General features: G+C 35.8%; 2 protein-coding genes across 2 annotated transcripts; both read left to right on the forward strand.

Moving 5' to 3' along the window:
• Positions 1-7,133: 7,133 nt before the first annotated feature.
• Positions 7,134-8,287, forward strand: LOC131856606 (uncharacterized). The gene is made up of 2 exons (XM_059208450.1): positions 7,134-7,352; positions 7,593-8,287. The coding sequence occupies exons 1-2, from the start codon at positions 7,134-7,136 to the stop codon at positions 8,280-8,282; spliced, it is 909 nt and encodes a 302-aa protein (XP_059064433.1). The 3' UTR covers positions 8,283-8,287.
• A 10,783-nt stretch (positions 8,288-19,070) lies between these two features.
• Positions 19,071-20,293, forward strand: LOC131857183 (uncharacterized). Its single transcript, XM_059209382.1, has 2 exons — positions 19,071-19,373; positions 19,501-20,293. The coding sequence occupies exon 2, from the start codon at positions 19,509-19,511 to the stop codon at positions 20,190-20,192; it is 684 nt and encodes a 227-aa protein (XP_059065365.1). The 5' UTR covers positions 19,071-19,373; positions 19,501-19,508; the 3' UTR covers positions 20,193-20,293.
• Positions 20,294-20,543: the final 250 nt, after the last annotated feature.

A 20,543-nucleotide genomic window follows, 5' to 3' on the forward strand; every position in this document is an offset into this window, starting at 1 on the left:
GAAGTCAGAATTATTGGGGTAAGGAAGATCTGGATACAAAAGATTGATAGAGAAGATCAACTGCATATTTGTCCTAAATGCTTTTCCTTAGATCATACCTGTATTAGTTATGCTGTTTTGGCTACGATACAACGAAGTTATTCCTGTATGCAATCTCCTATTGAGGTAAATCTGCAACCGAAACCTCCTATTGCCTTTGACACTAGAGAAGCTTTTTGCAACAACACTCTTGACAAGGAGAATGCTCCACTAACAGAAGCAACCCCTTTGATCATAATTCCTCCCTCCTCTGGTCAATGCGAGAGTCAACAAGATCTTCTCACATTTTTAGAGATGACCAAAACCCTACAGGCAGACATTGAATCCAAGTTAGCGGATTCACTTCCACCCTCCCCCTTTGTGTCCAAGAATCAACTGGTAATTGAAGATGGAAATCTTCACTCTCAGGATATGGAGACTGGCATTATGATGGAGATGGGAAGGAAAATCTTCTCCTTGATAGGCATTGAGCTAGAAGATAGTGAAATTGAAACCTCCACCTCGGAGGGGGAGGAAGACTTTAAACCAGACTGAGATCTTATATTGGAGGGTACTTCAAAAGGTTTTGGTAAGTCGGATTCAACTATTGACAAACCAAATTTTAAGCCAAAAGGTGTGCGGGGGCACAAGTCCAAAAAACTTATGCTAGCAGTGGCTGGTGTTGCCAGTGGTTAAACCAAACTTAATTTAGGGAAGGGAAATACCCTTCCCCAGGAGAAATGAAACTCCTATCTTGGAATGTTAGGGGCATCAATGCCCCTCAAAAATTGCGCTTGATTAAGCACCAGATTGATGACACTAAAGGAGATATTTGGCTACTATAGGAAACTAAATGGAGCAAGGCTGAGACTGTTGCTAAAATGAGAGTTTGGAAATAGTGGAATGGGTTTTTTAGGCAATCGGATGGAGCCTCTGGTGGCTTGGGAATCATTTGGAACCCCATGAATGTTAAGATCTCTCTTGTAGGGGAAGATAAGTATTGGCAACACTGCTCGGTTACTATTCTTGGACGGAATGAGAATTTCAATCTTTTCAATGTGTACAGACTGCTAGTGATAAACAGGCTCTCTAGGATCTCTTATCCAGCAAACTAAACGATATTACCAATGGTAGTTGTGTGGTAACCGGGGACTTCAATGCTATCCTCTTTGGCACTAAGAAAAGTGGGGGTATTTAGAGAATTGGTACATCCCAGAAGGAAGTTTTGGTTTTTGTTGAGAAGAATCACCTTTTAGACCTTGTTCCGAAAAATGGTATTTTCACATGGATGAACCGGAGAGTGGGTTTTACTAATATTGTTGAACGGCTTGACCAGTTTCTTGTCTTTGGTGAGTGGTTAGGACAAAATTTAGCCTTAGAATTGTCGATTCTCCCACTTATCAGATCAGATCACTACCCGATCTATTTGGAGGTTGCCTTGGGTCAAGCTGAGGGAGGTATCCCATTTTGGTTTGAAAAAATGTGGTTCAGAGTGCCTGAAGTGTATGACCTTATAGCCGCTTGGTGGAATGAACCGGTTTTTAAGAATTATTCGAGACTACTTATTCTCAATAAAAAGCTCAAGTATATTAAGGTCAAGATCAAAGAATGGAATATGAGCCATTTCAAGAATATTCATATGGAGAAATTAAGAATTAAGGCTGAACTGTTAGACTTAACCAGCTCTGTTATCACTTCAAGAATGACTGAGGATCTATTTATCAAAGAAAATTCTCTCAAATATGACCTAAATGAAATCCTTCGGTGTGAGGAAATCCACTGGCATCAAAAATCAAGGGAGTTATGGCTTAAGGAAGGTGATATAAACACCAAATTCTTCCACCAGTCAGCCATTGCCAATCGAAATAGAAATAGGATATCAGAGATTATGAGACTAGATGGAATCACTGTCAGGAATTATGAGGATATTGCATAGGACGCTGTAAGATTCTTTGACTCTTTGTTGAATGGGGACCATCAGATCGACCATGAAGCAAGAGCCAAAATTCTGAACTCAATCCCATCTATTATATCCAGTGATCAAAATACAACTCTCTGTACTATTATTTCAATTGATGAAGTAAGAAATACCACCTTCCAGCTGAAACCGGATAAGACTCCTAGCCTGGATGGCTTCCTTGTTGCTTTCTTCCATCATATTTGGGATATCATTGCTTGAGATCTTCATCTTGTAGTAGAAGAATCAAGAAAGAAGATGACTATGTTAGGGGCTTTTAATCAAACCTTTTTGACTCTAATTCCAAAGAAGCAAAATCCACAACAGATGAGTGACTTTAGGCTCATTTCTCTATGCAACACTGTATATATGATTGTAACGAAGATCATAGCTAACAGATTGAAGCCCCTTCTTAAACATCTCATATCAAATAAACAAAGTGGTTTTGCCCCTTGAAGATCCATTGTGGAAGGCATTATCGTTGCTCATGAAATGCTTCACATAGCCAGGAAGACCAAGGACTCCTGTATGATTTTAAAACTGGACAAAGCTTATGACATAGTGGATAGGGATTTCTTATTTGATGTTCTTAATAAATTTGTCTTTTGCAAGGAATGGCTCACTTGGGTCACGAGTTGTCTCTCTTCCCCCAAATTCTCTGTTCTGGTTAATGGCTCATCCCATGGTTTTATCTCTTCGACAAGAGGAATTAGACAAGGTGATCCATTATAACAATTTTTGTTTATCATAATGGTTGAATCTTTAGGTCGATCTATAAGAGCTCTTCTGCAAGATGATCATTGGGTTGGAGTTAATGTGGCAATAAGGGTTGAAAAAATGACTCATCTTTAGTTTGCTAATGACACCATTGTGTTTGGTTCAGCCTGTAGGAGGGAAGCTAGAACTATTAAAACATGCCTTGATGATTACTATTTGGCTTCAGGGTAGAAAATCAACTGGCACAAATCTGAAGTGTTTTTTGTCAACACCTCGCTTAACTTGCAAGCTGTATTATCAAGGATTATTAATCTCAGAGTCGCAAACTTCCTAGGGAAGTTTCTTGGTACCCCCCTCTTCATTGGTAGCAACAAAATTCACTACTGGAAGCATCTTATTGACAAGTGCAAATCCAAACTTGTAACTTGGAAAGGCAAGTGGTTATCCACTACTGGGAAGCTCACTATGATAAAGTTAGTTCTTTCAGTGCTACCAGTTTTTTCCATGGCTTGCCTGAGAGTACCAATGGCAATTGAAGATGAATTGATTTATCTAATAGGAAATTTCCTTTGGAATGGTTCGAATGACAAAGGGAAATTCCTTTTGATAGCCTGGAAAAAGATCTGCCAACCAAAAACGTAGGAGGTGCTGGCATTCGCCAAATCTCGATTATGAATTTAGCAATGGGTGCTAAGTTGGTTTGGGAGATTTGTAGCGGTGGGAAGAAAAAATGGGTAAGGCTCCTAGAACATAAATATCTGGATTCCCTAGAGCCTAAAAGGATTCTGACTTTTAACAATCCTCCGAGAGGCTTGGCTATTTGGAATTTCATTATGGATAGAAGGGAAATCATAAGTGATCAGGTTACCTGGGATGTTAGGAATAGTAGGGATGCCTCCTTTTGGTTTGATTCTTGGTTTGGTGAAGATGCCCTATGTCACAACCCCTCTCTGCAACCTATTATAGCAGAAACCTGTCGCCTTTGGGGGCACAATATCTATGATTATGGTTATCCGATCCAAGAAAATGGTATTGCCAAATGGAAATGGAAATCTTTGGATCAATTGGACTTGGATCAGCTTCAAAAGGATCTGTTTACTGACATTCTCAATGAAAGGTTTATTTCCCATCCCCTGATAAGGATATTATTAGGTGGTGTGGTTCCTTCGATGGTAAATACAAAGTATGTTTTGGTTACAAACTTAAAGAAGCGGCTATTGATAAAAAAGACTAGCCTTTTAATCTTTTTTGGCATCAACATCTCCTTCCCAAAGCAGGCTCCTTTGCCTGGTTGGCTTGTCAGAGAAAAATCTTAACTCAAGAAAGACTCCAGTCAATGGGTATTAGTGGACCCAACAGATGTTCTTTATGTCTGGAACAGGAAGAGACTGCGGATGATCTTCTTCTCCATTGCAAATTCTCCAGTCACTGCTGGTGGCATTTCATGGGAAAATTGAGAATCTTCGGCCCCTTCCCAACAGGGCTGGATTACTAGTTTTTGCAATGGCCTAAATTGACAAGTAAGGCTATTTTTGCTTATTTGCTTTTTATCCTCCCATCTCTTCTAATTTGGGAAATTTGGAAAGAAAGGAACCGCATAATCTTCTAGGGTAAAGAAATGAGCCTATTGTCTCTTTGTGGGAAGATTGAGAACCACCTGACTGAGCTCCTAAATGAGGCTGCCCAATCCAAAACATTAAAGAAAATTTTGTTCATGGACTGGGATTGTAAGATTAAGCTAGTTTTTCCAAACCTTCTCATCTCTCCAATCTTCGTACTGGGTATCCCAATGGATCAGACCAATCCAAGAGTGGGGGTGAAATGGGATGCACCAAAGGTTGGTTGGAGCAAGGAAACTTTGATAGTGCTTCTGCAAGAAATCCGGGTCAAAGTGGAGTTGGTTGTATTCTGAGGGATTCTGATGGTCTCTGTATAAAAGAAATCTCTGAAAAGATTGGTGTGGCCACTAATAATGAAGCAGAATTAAGAGCGGCTTTTAGAGGTCTTCAGTTAGGGAAGGAGCTAGGGGTACAGAGAATTCATTTGGAGGGAGACTCATTAAATGTTATTAATGCGATCCACTGTAATAACATCCCTAGTTGGCGCCTTAACCAATGGCTTCAACCGATCTTGGCGTTGCTAGCTGCCTTTGATGAATTTTGGGTTAGCCACATCTATAGGGAAGGTAATGGTGAAGCTGATAGACTTTCTAAATTGGCTATAGCCGTAGGTGACCCCACCTGAATTTCCTCCAATGATGTTTTTTTGGGCTGGTTGGTGATGTGGCATTGGTTCCATTGGTTGACATGCTTTCCTCACTTTCCTTTAGGGGGACACTATTCGGTTGGGTCTATTGATGGTTTCACGCTTTCTAGCTCATTCCACAACTTCCGGTTGTGGAGCAAATCGTTGCTTTACTCCCCGGTAGCTGCTATACCCCCGGTCATGGTTTCTGGTGGAGAGATCGACTGTTTGCCCTATTTACCTGTTATGGTCTCTTCTTACCAATGAGATGTGATGAATTGTCGACATCATTGATTAGTCCCAGTTTTTGGCCTTGTGGTAATTAAATATAAGTGTACTTTATTAATATCTAGTTACGACTAGATCCTCTCAAGATTTGTTTATGATCACTTGATGCTTAAAGTCAATCAACACCAAGTTGAGGAGCTTTGGTGCAAATGGTTGGACCAAGTTGAGGAGCTTTGGCGCAAATGGTTTTTTGGATACTGGCATCTCATGCGTGTGGATATTTATTGGGTATGAATTGCTTGCAGGGTGCCGTATTGTCTGGTTTGATGTTGCGCTATTTAACAATGGTATACCCTTCTTTCCATCAAACAACTGCTTTCCTTTCTTGGCGATTCATTATGGAGACCCCAATCCTCCTTGAAGCTACTTATCACCAAATGGCTTTCTTGGGCGAAATCACGGATAGACGTCTGCAAGAGGTCCGCTTCTCTTGGCATTCTCTTATTCTCCATAGCCTTAAGAGGATTCTAGGAAAGGAATTCCTCATGGCTTATCATAGTTACAAAGCCAACGCCAATATCCCAACTTTTTTTCTTGCAATGATAATTCACATGGGTACTAGTAAGCAGAAAGCAAAACTGCTAATGCAAATGATGTTTAAGCATTGCCTGTTGGGGAAAATAGATGTTGTATTGGACAATATTGATGCTAATCTTAGAATTCCACAACCCCAAAATTACTATATGTCACTAAAAAAATGGAGTGGAGGTAAAGAATCTCGTGATTGTTAATTCTCTGGATTTCAAGTCTCTCCAAGCAAACTGGCCTGACATCTCCAAGAACATTGATAACCTGCTTAAAGCGGGTGGCATACAAAGCAGTTTCACATCGGAATGGAGGCCAAAATTTCTCTGTGATGAAGATCTAGCAAGAACTGATGACTTTGGGATTTTGGAGAATGGAGATCTAGTGGATGGAGATGACTAGGGTTTTGGGTTGGGCGAAGAGTGGTTTCCAAATGACTATTGATTCCCAAAGGAGAAGGAAAAATCAGCTGCTCATTCGAATTGTGGTACGAAATGCCCCATTGTTCTGGATGCGGCTAATGCGCTTGTGAATGATGTTTCTGAAGACTCTCTTTGACTCTGGTTGTCACTAGGCCCTCCGGTCTCTTTTCTTTTTGAGTTTGTATGTTTTTGTCTTAAAACCTCTGTATCTGTAAGAGGTTGGTATATGTTTGTACTCTTCCATCCTTCAGGGCTGGTCTTTCTTGTCTTGGACTAGAGCTAAGGTAGGGGGTTTTCTTCCTGATTCTTTCCCCTATTGCTCTTTTTGAATCAGGCCTTGTATTCTCCTTTTTGTTTAATACAAGGGTGTTGCCCCTCTGTAGCTATTTACTTATTAAAACATATATATATATATATGTTTAAATTTAATTATTTTGATAGATTTTCATTATGTTTATATTTCAATTAAATTTTTTTATTATTAATGATTTGATTTCACAAATTTTTATGGATGAACATTTTCATTTTTATTTTGTGAAATTCCCAACCATTTCTTGTCTATGGTGACCTAAAAAAGGAATACACTTTTTTTTAATTATTAATAAAATTATAAGAAAGAAAGTCCAAAAGTAGTTATTTGTTTCTGCAAAAATTAGTTATTATTATTAGTTTACTTAGAAGCGTTATAAAGAGCTACTTATTATATCTGCAAAACGCGTTACAGCAACAAGTGCACATCATAGTAGAGGATTCCTTGATTGAAATTTTCTCTTTTCAACTCTTCTGAAGAAATCTCAGATTTTGTAGTTTATCACACTTTTCTATTTTTAAGTGGGAAGTGAGTGTACTGTGTATATCAATGTGAGGTTAAACCAAAAAAGAATCGTTGTTTCGTCATTTCTGACTTTGCTTTTGTTTTTGTTTCCATCTACTTGTGGATTGCAGGGATCTAATAGTCTAGTATGAACAGCATGCAATTCAATATAAGTATTGCACCTATTTATATGATTGAAGTATATGATAATCATTCATGGAAGGCAGGTAGAGTTCTCAAAGTTTTACCTGGAAGATTATTTGTTGTAAAATTAATGGAATCGCTACTGGAGAGGACATATCATCTATCTGTTATTCGCGTTCAGCTGTTTTGGGAGAGTGAAAGATGGCTGCATAATAATGTTGAGGTAGAAATCAGTTCCATACCTTCGTTATTGATTTGGTTTTCGACTTGTATTTATCTTCTCAAATGAATAATGCATTAGGGGTTTTTATTTCTTAATTTTAATAGTTTAAGTAATTAAATTACATGTACTGAGGTTTTCTCATGCTATTTGGAAATTTATTGGAAATAAATTGAGTAATGTATGCCATAACAAGTATTTATTTCAATTGTTTGATACTTATTGTTGTGCTTTTGTATGCAGGCTGGTAGAGACCATTTCTTGAAAATGGGATTTTGGCTCAAGAAGAAGTCGCATTTTGAAAATCAATTTCTGGAATTTAATAAAAAAGCAAATGCTGGATTCACTGAACATGAACATGATGAGCCCAACAAACTTGGAACAAAGTATCTAAAAAGAAAGGCAGGCAATGAAGTCCCATGCGGCTATCAAGCAGATATTTTGAAGACAGAAGATGCTTCTGAGGAAAGGAGTGCAGCTAAAAAGTTTAGGTATCAAGAGCTTGTAGCACAATCAGTCTTGCCTGTGCTCAAAAAGGTAGATCCAATTTCTTCACGCAAAAAAATTGTGCGCGAGGAATACTTGTGCATGTCTCCTAGTACTTGCAGTAGCAATGAGTTAGATTATGTGTTGTATTCTGATAAGAAGAATTCAAAACAGAGTTCCAATGAAAGTCATTTTGATGATCCCCAGTCTCCCTGTGAATGTGCAAACAGCAGACAAAATGATTTTTTTCCTGAAAATGAAGTAGACTGTAGAATACACGAATTGGAAATTACTGCATATCGTTCTACAATGAGAGCATTTTATGCTTCTGGGTGTTTAACTTGGGGGCCAGAAACATTGCTGACAGATCTTCGTCATGAGTTGCACATTTCTGATGATGAGCATTCATCTGAGTTGTCACGGTTGTGCTCAAGAAAAGCTCTGTAAGATAACTTTTCTGTAAGATTCCTTCACTGATAAGTAATTCAAGATTGCATCTTGAGATGTTGGCTATTGTGAGCAAAAGATTCTTTATTCCCTTGATTCAAAATAGGATGTATGTAGTTTGCTTTTTTAAGCTTGCTATTTTTTCTATTGACCATGATAATGTTAATTTCTGTTTACCGATGGTCGCAGCCTTTTCTTTCTATTATAACGCTCATTAACAATAAATTTTGTTTCAAAATTGTTGTAAATCTTCATTTTCATCATGCATATTTATTTACTTTTCAATTCACTTTCGTCGTGGTATGAACTGTTTAATGAGTTTTAATGTGAAAAACTGTATTTGACTAGTAATTTTTTTGTTTCATAATTCAAGTTCTGACACAATTATTGTACTGCTAATATAATTTTACATACGATCTGTCTATTATTCCTCTAGTACTAACCTAGGCAACCGCAGACATGAGAATCAGATTCTGTCATTGTTGAAATTCAAGATTAGATTTAAAAATTTGAGAAGCAGATTCTACTGATTTGTCTATCACTTTTTTTTTTTTTTTTTGATTACTCTTTATGTAGGATTATATATTAAAAAATAAATTGAAAAAATGTACAATATATAATAAACAAAATAATCATAATTGTTTTTTAGATTTCATATATTCCAATATTAGAAGTTGTAACTTTCTTATATGGATCCGTTAGCAATTTCATTTATTGATGCTTTCAAGTAAGTCATGACACTATCTAGAAGAGCACCTAATAAACATTGAAAACAAGAAAAGAAAGCCTATTATATGAATGTATTGCCTAAAGATTAGGTCAAAAGTTCACTGTTTGAGATTGACAAGGAAAAACTTGAAACAAAAATTTTGTGATCAAATTATATTAATAAAAAAATTTAATTTATTTTTAAAATTATATTATATTAAATTTGATAATGAAAGTAGTAAAATTTTAATAAATTAAAAGTTTAAAATCTAATATGTAAAAATATTAAATGAATTTAAAAAATAAGAGTATAATAAACTTTAAAATATTAAAATTAAATATATTTAATAAAATTTTAATATAATATAAATCTACTTAATAATATCTTACAAAATTATTAAAAATTAATTGTTGTTTTGAATTTGAAACTTAAAGTTACAATTATAGAATTAAATTGTAAGAAATAGTAACGTAAAAGAAAGGAATATGATATCATGTCTATTTGTTGAGTTATGCCTTTTATAACTTATATCTTTTCTTGCATAGAATTGTTTGTTCTTCATGCAAGTTCTTTCCTTGCTTGAAAATGTGTATTCCTCCATTAGAAACCAAATCGTTCATTAAGAATCCACTTTTCTTTGAAATAGGGAAGGTGTGTATTCTTATTAAATGCCTCCTCCCTCTACAAGGTAGATATCTTTAAATTAACAAAGAACTTTAAAAAGAATCTCTTTAAGTTTGTTGTAAGGTCATCCCACATAAATGGGTTACAATTTTGCTCACCTTAGCCAACTCTAAGTTCTTTCTCTCTTTCCTTCATTCTTTACTCATATCATACATTTATTTCATTATTATATTAAGATTTTACAAATATATTAAGATTTTTCAAATTTCTAATAATTGCTCATAGTATTAATTTTATTTTTCTTATCTGCTGTGATTCAATTTAATTGCTCTTGATTTCGCTCATTGTTCTTAATGTCAATGTTGATGAGTAAATTCAGCATGGATCCCATGTTGCCATTGAGGAAATCTTCCTTTATCTCAATGAAGTTGGCCAAAGCATCACGTATTTCAATTAGGGCTTCGATATTCTAATACACCTCTCCAGCTTTCCCAGATCCTAGCGGAATAGCATTCGCCCCAGTGCCAAAGAGTAGAATGTCAAATGATATGTTTCCTATCTATCTATCCATGTTCTTTTGCCTTTCATGGAAACACCGCAGCTTTGGTCGTATTATGACGTTTCCGCAAAATTTGGCTCCTCTCCACCTCTACATTTTTTCCCTAATATTTTTAATATGAAAAAGGATTTTCAATTATTAATGTGTTTGAATTTAATTATTTTGATATATTTTTATTATTATGTTTATAGTATTCAAAAATTTTAATTACATTTATTACAAATATTAAATATTAAAAAATTGTAAATTTGTAATAGAATTTTTTTAATTTTAATTTTGTTCAATTTAATTTAAATTGATTTTTGGACAATAGAAAAATTAGTAGTGGGATTTCTATTTAGAATTAATATTTATATATTTATGTCTCTTTGTACTTTAAATTGATGCGTCTATTTTACATATGTTATTTAAATTAATTCATTAGATTTTATCAATAAGGTATATTCTTTTCTTTCATCCCAAAATTTAATAACTTGAGAGGTAGATTTTAAATGATTTTAGTTCATTTTATAAGTTGAAATTTTTGGAATCCCCAATCCAATGAAAATTTATATTTCTATTACATAATATACATTGAGGGTAGTGTGAACTTCTTCAATTAATACTCAATTTAATTATAACTTGTTCTAATCAAAAGTTTAAGCTTAGAACAATTAATCCCATAATTTAAATTTTTTAATCTATTTAAACCTCTATTTTAATATATATGTTTAAATTTAATTATTTTGATAGATTTTCATTATGTTTATAATATTAAAAAAATTGTAATTAAATTTATTTTAAATATTAAATATTAATAAAATCTAAATATGCAATAGTCAATTTATTTTCAATTGTTTTGTGAATTTTAATTTTATCCAATTTAATTTAATTCAATTTTTTTGGTGATAGGAAATTTATTAATGGGACTTATATTTACAAGTAGTAATCTTATATTTATGGCTCTGTATAATTTGAATTGATATTCCTATTTTACATATATTTTTAAAAATATAAGTATGCTAGTTTTTATTTGTTGTGATGTTATTTTATACTTTTTTTTATGTTGAAATGTTGTAGTTAAAATATTTGAACAAAATGAATCAAATGCTCTTGATTCTATATAGAAAAAAGGCTACTAGAATAAATTAATAATTTCATTTGATTTGACAAAATATTTTATTTCAAGAAAGTAATATAAATAGGTGCAATACTTATATTAATAGTATTTTAGTTCTTTAGTACATTTTGTTAGTTGCCTATTTATTTTCAGAAAGCACAAAAAATAAATAAATAGAAGTTATCTTAATATTTTATATTGATATTATTTTAGCTCTATCTTTTATTTTCAAAAAACATAAAAAACTAAAGATACCTTGACAAAATTGATAACTATAACTCTTTATAATTTTTTATATTTTTCTAAAAAAAAACAATGCAACTAACAAAATGTACTAAAGCACTAAAATACTATCAATATTTTTTTTAAGGGGTAAACTCTTTTAACCTAGAGCTATGAACCAACCGTGCAACTTAACCATCACAACAACCCACTATTGACTAAAATACTATCAATATAAGTATTACATCTAATTTTTGTTATTTTGTCCAAATGACATATTTGGTCAAAATGAATTAACTAAAATTAAATAAAATATGTGCAAATTAACAAATTTATCTACTTGTTGGAAGGAAAATTAAAGATTAAGACAAATTGAAAAAAATGACAATTGAATCTATTTATCAATTTTTTATATTTAAAAAAAACAAAAAAACTACATGCACCTAAAAAATAACACCAAATAAAGAAAAGAAAATATTCTTGAAAATGATTTACAATATTATACAAAATAATATAAAACAATAATATAAAAATATAAAATGTAGATTTTGGGCATCTGCGAACCTCAGGGTCTGCGAACACTAAGACTGGTTGTTTGCGAGCTGCTCGAGGTGACCTTGGTGACATGGACACCTTGACATCTATGTGGAGGGGTTAATTCTCCTCCACCCAGTTTGAAATTCCTATCCACTGCTCTTTTTTCCCTTTTTTTCTTTCCTTCTGTTTGCAAATTAATACTGGGCTTCAATTAATTCGTAGCACCCCCCACCTACCTGGTCGCTTGTGCAAATGGAGTCAACCCTAACATGCGATTTTCTAAGGCTCCTGGCAAAGAACGATCAAGCTAAGTCTCCACCAAAAAAATCCTTCGCTGAAACCATCTCCCCGCCTGCAAATGGAGTCAACCCTAATGTGCGATTTTCTAAGGCTCCTGGCAAAGAATGATCCAGTGAGGAAGGTAAGTGCCCTAGAACTATCTCGGATTCCTTCTGCATTTCGCCCAATATAGAAATGTTGAATGAAATTGCCTCGGAAAAGACTAGGTTAAGCAATACGGCCATTTTCTTTGCATGTGTTGTTGTTGAGAAATGTCCACCTAGGAAATTTTTAGATGATTGGTTTCATAACCTCTGGAAATTAAAATTAGGGCTTAAAATATCATTCTGCAGACAAATTCAAAAGGGTCTCTACCTTATTTTCTTTAACACTCATGAGGCTCAAAGGGAGGCACTAAAACATCAATACTGGATAGTTGAGAATACTTCCTTCCATGCCCTAGCTTGTTCTCTAGAGGCGGTTGGTGAAGAGGTTCTCACACTGTCCTCCCCTAGGTGGGTCATTCTCAAGGATGTGCCCCCTTCCTTTGGTGTTTTCTTCCACAGTTAATGAAACCTTTTGGAAAAACAATCAGTATTGATGAAATGACTTGCCTCGTCCCTAACCTGGATTCCTGAATGCTTGTATCGATTAAGCCAGGGATTGATATCCCACCATCTTTAACCCTAAACATTAATGAAGAAACTTTTGTCTACCCTATTGAAATGCTTGGAGGATTAAATGCATGCTTTCTCTGCAAAAGAGAAGGGCATCTTCGGAAAAATTTCCCTATCATTACTCGCAAAAAAAATAAACCCAACATTAACTCATCTGATGCATCCTTAAACCCTAGAACCAAGATTTATCAAGACTCATCCACCCCGCTCCCTGTTAATGAAGAAGCCGCTATTCCTGTCACCAATTCATTAGAATCAAAACCCATGCACATTGATCACACACCCCTTGTCTCTGAACACCTCAGTCCAGCCTCTAACCCAATAATTGGTCCTACAGAATCGCCCTCTGACTGTTTTTAGTTGGTCACTTCTAGGAAACAAAGGAGGAAAATTAGCAACCTAAACGCCCTGAATCAAAGCCATCCTACTATCCCAATTATCAGCCAAGTAACAGGCATCTGTGATTACCCCCTCCCTACAAATAATTGCTCACCCACTCTCGCTCGAACCCCGACGAACTCTGTGGTTAAAAAATGGTTAAAAAACTTGAGAACCCTAGTCGAAGTGCTGATATTGCTAGCACCAGTGATAACCCTGCAAGTTTGATGATCAGATCTGAAACCCCCAAGAATTCGGACTCCTCATCACCTACAGGGCTTACCCCTAAAGTTAATAACACCAACCCTTCGACAACTTCTATGCTCAAAGAGTTAGAAGATAATCATGTTATTGAAGTAATCTACACCAATAAGGGTCTTGAGGAAATTAGGTCTAGCACAGTGCTCCTTGGCTTTCCAGACTCCCAGATGCTTGGATCCGGCATAGGAGGAATTGCAGCTACTAGGAATGAACCATCTGAAGCTAGTGAAGATGAGGACGAACTTATAAAAGGATCCTCCTTGGCTAAGAAGAAAGGTAGGCCTATGGGTTCCAAGAATAAGAAGAAATCTAGAGATCCTTGCAGTCTCCCTAGTTGAACCTCTTAACCCTCCTCTCTAATGAAATACATCTCTTGGAATATTAGAGGCCTTGAGTCACCTGATAGGAAGTTTGTCATCAAAAGCTCTCTGAGCCATCACAAGAATTTAAATTTCTTGATGCTGCAAGAACTTAAATCCATGGGATTCCATCTTGACAGCTCACTTGACTTTATCTGGCGAGATGCAATCAAAATTTGCACCAACCACCTGAAAGGAAAGGGAGGAGTTGGCCTTCTTATCTCCCCTAAGTGGGCAAGAAACATTAGGGATACAGAGATTTCCCCATGTAATAGAGCAACCTGGGCTACCCTTGATATTAGGGGTTGCATCTTTGGCGTATGCTCTATATATGCACCTAATGACTACAAGGAAAGAGTGTCCCTTTGGATCTGGCTAACTTCCCTCCCAAGTATCCCTTGAATAGTGGCTGGAGACTTCAATATGATTGAGCATCAAGATGACAAGGCTGGGGGAATTCCTTTTGAATGGAAGAATGCAGAAAAACCTCATTGGGACAAACTTAAACAAAAACTTCAGTTATTTGACCCCCCTTGAGGGTACTAAAACTGTTGTCTCTAACCTATGGTACACCTGGTGCAAATTTCAACAAGGTCCCAATCACATTTACTCCAGACTGGATAGATTTTATGTTAATAACGACTTCTTCTCCTTCTCCCCTAATCACTTAGGGAGTGCGGTTGTTATCTTGCCAGTTACCCTTTCTGACCACTTTCCTATCCTAGTGGTAATTAACACTAGAAACACTATCCCTATCAGTAGCTCCTCTAGTAAGAAATTTATTCTCAACACCTCCCTCCTCAAAGACCAAGATGTTCTAGGTGCCATTAAGGTGGTCAGGCTCTTCAACCTTTAGCCTCAACTTCCCCAATCCTGCACCCTTAGGTGGACAAGGAATGTTTCCTCCTAGCAGAAAGTACTCCAAACTATTGGCCAAAAGAAAGCCAAGGACTCTAGAGCCATGGAAAAAACTCTCACCCATTGCCTCCATTCCTTAGAATAGGATATTCAGTCTAATCCCTCCTCCCCTACCTTGGCCTAGCGTGTCTCTAAAGCCAGAGATATCCTCAGGAAGCACCAGCAAGTCAAAATTAGGGGGGCCTTCATTAGAGCTCACAACCACTGGCTACAATTTGGAGATAAAGGTTCCAAAATCTTCTTTAACCTCCTTAAGCAGAAGCAAAACAGAGAAAAAATTGAGAGAATAACTGTAGACAACAAGGAACTCCTAGATCTCAATGATATGAAAGAGGCCTTTGAAATGTTCTATAGAACTCTCTTTACCTCAGAAGATAATGAAGCCTTGAAAGAGGCTCGACACAAATGTAGTATTATCATCCCTAAACCCTGAGGATGATGCTCTCCTTCTCAGAGCCAGGATCTCTATACAAGAAATTGCCGATGCCATTAAGGCCCTCAAGGATAATAAGGCCCCAGGCCCCGATGGTCTCACTGCGGAGTTCTACAAAGCCAATCTTGAATGGGTCACACATGACCTCTATGACATATACAATGAAGCTCTTGACAATGGCACCATGGGGGAATTCATAAATAAAGGTATTGTTAAACTCATCTCTCAAGAAGGAGACAAAATGCTCATAAAGAACTAGAGGACAATCACCCTCCTTAACATCTCCTATAAAATCCTTGCCAAAGCCTTAGCTACCCGCCTTGAAAAAATTATTCCAAAATTCATTTTCTCTACCCAAACTGGATTCATTAAAGGAAGATACATATTGGAAAACCTTGTCACTAGTTGGGAATCCATGGAATGGGCCAGAACTTCTAACCAGGATGCTACCATGTTCCTTGTGGACTTTGAAAAAACCTATGACAGAGTCGAGTGGGATTTCATCCTCATGATGCTCCAAGCTTTTGTCTTCCCTAACGAGTTCTATGACTATGTCTGACTTCTCCTCAAAGATGCTTCCACCATGATTGAAGTTAATGGAACCCAATCCCAACCTATTCCTCTCTCTAGATCCATTAGGCAGGGCTACACTCTTGCCCCTGCTCTGTTTGTTATTGCCTCAGATGCCCTCTTCTATCTCCTAGAGTCCATGGCATTGTGCTGGCGGATGACTCTGAATTGCTCAATATCCAGTTTGCTGATGATACCTCTTTTTTCCTGGAGCTCTCTAGGCAAAACATCGATTCCCTCAACCTAAAAATTGACACCTTTGGTAAAGCCTCTGGAGCCAGGATCTCCAGCTCCAAATCTATTCTGCTTGGCTAGAAAGATGAACCTCCAGACTAGTTACAACAAGACGGGTACTCATGGGGAGGACCCAACATGATTGTCAAGTATATCGGTATCCCCTTCTCTATGTCTCCCTCTCTTTGAGACATGTGGACTTGGGTTAAGGGGAAAATTGATAGGAAACTCAACAAGTGGGATAATAGGATCCTCTCCCTAGCAGGTAGGGTTCAAGTATGTCAAAAAATCATCTCCTCATACAATATCTACTACTCTTCAGTTTGGATGTTTAACAATTATCAAATTTATGAAATCCAAAAGGCTATCAGACACTTCCTCTGGTCTGATGGTAAGGGCAAAAGAAAGGCCCATGCGATGAAATGGGCCTGGTGCCACTTAGACAAAAAGCTTGGAGGCTTGGGCGTTAAGGATCTTAAGTTGCAAGGAATATCCCTTGCCGCCAAGTGGATATTTCATGCACTAGATGGGCAAGAACCTTGGAAGATTCTTATTAGAAACAACATTCAAAATGGATTCCCCAAGGCTGCCAAATCATGGAAAGCCCTCCCACTCACTGATCTACTTGCTAAAAGTTTCTCGGTGTCTGTCCAAGGCACCTGGGTCTTTAAGTCCATCTGGAAAGCCTGGGAGCATGTGCGTAGACTTATTTGTAACTCTAGCATTGACTGTGATAACACTATACATGGTGAAAGGTCAATATGGTGGAACCTCCACCATAGCTCTAAGCCACTGGCCTTAACCCAAGGTTGTTCTGCTAGATTTTGGCATAATAAGGGGATCAAGTATCTTATGGATATCCTAGAAAATGACAACCTCATCACTTGGGAGGAACTTAGTAGTAAATTTAATCTCCCTACTTCGCATAAGCGGACCTACAATATGATTCAGAATGCCTATAAGACCCTCAATCTTCCTAAGAACACTCATGTTGAGGTCCACAGGTACCTCTCATTCCCATGGAAGGATGGCTCTCCCTCCCCAAAATTAAATCCAATGTTATCTACAACCTGCTTAACCAGGACACCTCTGTGATCGACCATGTCAACACCCTATGGAATGTTCACCACAACCCCACCTCTTGGTATAAAACCTTTGAGAACCTTTGGAAATCCCCCATCCCCCCTAAGATCAAGTGTTTCAAATGGCAACTCTTACTGGATAGATTGCCTATTTGGAATAATGTAGCTACATATGATCTCTGTTCAGTCTGCAATAAACCTGAGTCCGCTCGGCACATCTTCCTTGACTGCCCTTTTGCGAGGGAGATCTGGTTAATGTTTGAAGTATCCATTATTGAGCATGTCTTCACTTATGATATAGTTACTGGTTTCGTCCATAATCTTAAAAAGGATGCTAACTTAATTTGACAAATTTTGTCTTTTTTTTATCCTTTGGTTTATTTGGAAACTCAGAAATGAGGAGAAATTCCAAGGTAATGCTAGGGAACTTACTAGTTTTTTTAAAAAGCTCACACATTATAAAATTGTTGTACAGGTTTGCTTCCTGATGAATGTTGAACATAACAAACTTCTGCGGTTCCTCAAAGAAGGCTGAGCCACCATGTTTATATATGAGATGCAAGATGGATATGAATGGGCAAGGATTGCATAAAATCAAACCACCTTTGAGAGTGCAGTAAAGAAATTGATTAAAGAGCTTCAGGATACCAGAGCTCCCCCTTTTAACAGGGTAGACATGTGAATACAAATCATGGAAAGGAAGAAGGTGGTCTGGATGGAAGGACCATAGGGGTGGACCACATGGCTGGAAGACCAAGATGAAATCCTTCTCTAGTACCTTATGGCAACGAACACAACTTTATTTTGGAGTTTTTTTTAGTGCATTGTATATGACACTCGTCTAGATCTCTTTTGTTTCACTGTTGAGGCTCTGCCTCCCCTAAACTCATCTATATAAACCTCCTTTTTTGGTCTCTCGATTTATAATATAAAAAAATGTAGATTTTTAATTTTTAAAAATTAAAAAAAATAATAATATTGTTTCATATATTTTTAAAGAATAAAAGCATCTATAACATCTCTAATCTTCATAATTAGATCTTCAAATGATATAAATCATAGAAATAAGTCAACCAAAATAGACTTGAAAAATTCAGTAGAAACTATGACATCAACTCCAAGTTTGAAAACAAAAATCACAGTCTAAAAAGACAATAAATATGCTTAAAAAAATTCTTGACATAAATATAGGAAATAAGACATTAAGTGTGAGTTTAAAAAACCAACAACATGCAACTCACAAATGTACTACTAAATAACTAAAATGCTACCAATACAAATATTGAACCTAGTTTCTATTATTTCATTTGCAACTTAAAAAAGGTACTAAAGCATTAAAATACTATCAATGTAAGTAATTAACTAAAAATAAATAAACTAGGTGTAATAAAATAAAGTAGTAAATTTATTCACCAGAAAAAATAAAGTAATAAATTGAAAGAATTGACAATTGAATCTATTTATCACTTTTTATATTTAAACAAATAAAAAACTGCACAAAATACATCAAATAAATGAAATAAAATATTTTTATTTTTTTAAATATTATACAAAATAATATAAAACAATGATATAAAAATATTAAATATTAATTTTTAATTTTAAAAAATAAAAATAACTAATAATATTTTATCAAATATTTTTAATAATCTAAAACATCTCTAATCTTCATTGTGAGCACTGAGATCTTCGAATGATAGAAAATTATAGAAACAACCAAAACAGAGTTGAAAAAAAAAATTCAGTAAAACTATGACATCAACTCTGAGTCAATCTTAAGTTTGAAACGAAAAATCACAGTTGAAAAATAATTTTTATTTCTATCCGCAAAATTTGTATATTCGCAAAAATATTCTTCACATAAGGTGCCCGCTAAATATAGAAAGTACAACATAACCTCTGTTTGAAAAGAGCAATCACAAAGATATTTTCTATTTTTAGCGGCACCTTCACTAATAAATAGGGAGATTGTCTAAAGAAACAATACGTATGATAATAAAATTCCTCATAGCTAAAAATTTTCTGTGCTCCTTCGGAATATAATTATTCATTGCTGTAGTGAGGGTTTTGAGTATTGCTGTGGCTTTTGTAACTTGAGTTGGACCTTCTCTGAATTGGAGGGAATATAAGGCTCAACTTTGGTTTCTCTCGTAAGTTTTCTGAATCTTTGTGTTTTACTATCAATTAATTGATAATTGCTTTCTGCAAAAATTAGATGTTGTTTGTTCATTTCTGACCTTGCTTTTGGTTTTGCTTCCTTGTATTTGTGGAATACAGGGACCCGTATGAACAACATGAAATTGAAGGAAGGATGCAATGCTGAGGTTTGCCGTTCAGATGGGGGTATATTTCAGTCTTGGTTCCGGGCTTGGATCATTTCATGTAATGCACACTATTACCAAGTCGAGTATGACAATCTTTTAGATGACAATGGAGAACGTGTTGTGGAAGATGTACGGGCCGATGCAGTTCGACCAGAGCCTCCGCAGATGACAAAAATGAGGAAATTGGCTCCGGGGCATATTATTGAAGTATATGATAATCATGCATGGAAGGCAGGTAGAGTTGTCAAAGTTTTACGTGGAAGATTATTTGTTGTAAAATTAATGGAATCATTACTAGAGAGGAAATATCATCTATCTGTTATCCGTGCTCAGCTGTTTTGGCACCGTGAAAGATGGCTGCATAATGATGAGGTAGCACAATCAGCTTTGCCTGTGCAAGAAAACATTGAGTGTTCTGTAGCTAGTAGTAGCAGTAGCAATGAGTTACATTCCGATAAGAAGAATTCAAAACACGAATTAGAAATGAGTGCATACCGTTCCACAATGAGAGCTTTTTATGCTTCGACTGGGTGTTTAACTTGGGAGCGAGAAACTTTACTGAGAAATCTTCGACATGAATTGCACATTTCTGATGATGAGCATTCATCGGAGTTGTCACGGTTGTGCTCAAGAAAAGATATGTAACTTAACTTCTTTGTAAGTTTCCTTCAGTGATATGTAATTCAAAATTCTTTCAAGATTGCCTTATGAGATGTCGGTTCTTGTGTGCAGGCCTGGAATTTGACGGTCACCCCTACCTGTCATATGAATTTTTTATGACGGTTTAGTCATTTCAATGTCTTTCATTTGACATTTTAAGAAAAATATTAACTGTCAAAAAATATAAAAGTAATAAATTGAAGCAATGAAAGTCAATGCACATCTTTCTTGGGAAGAAATGAAAATCATTATCTTAATGAAAGAATAATGATAAATTAATAATATATGCAAAAATCTTAAATTTACTAAATAAGTTTCTAAATTAATACACTAATT

Source organism: Cryptomeria japonica, chromosome 7 (genome assembly GCF_030272615.1).
Source record: "Cryptomeria japonica chromosome 7, Sugi_1.0, whole genome shotgun sequence".
Taxonomy (NCBI): Eukaryota; Viridiplantae; Streptophyta; class Pinopsida; order Cupressales; family Cupressaceae; genus Cryptomeria; species Cryptomeria japonica.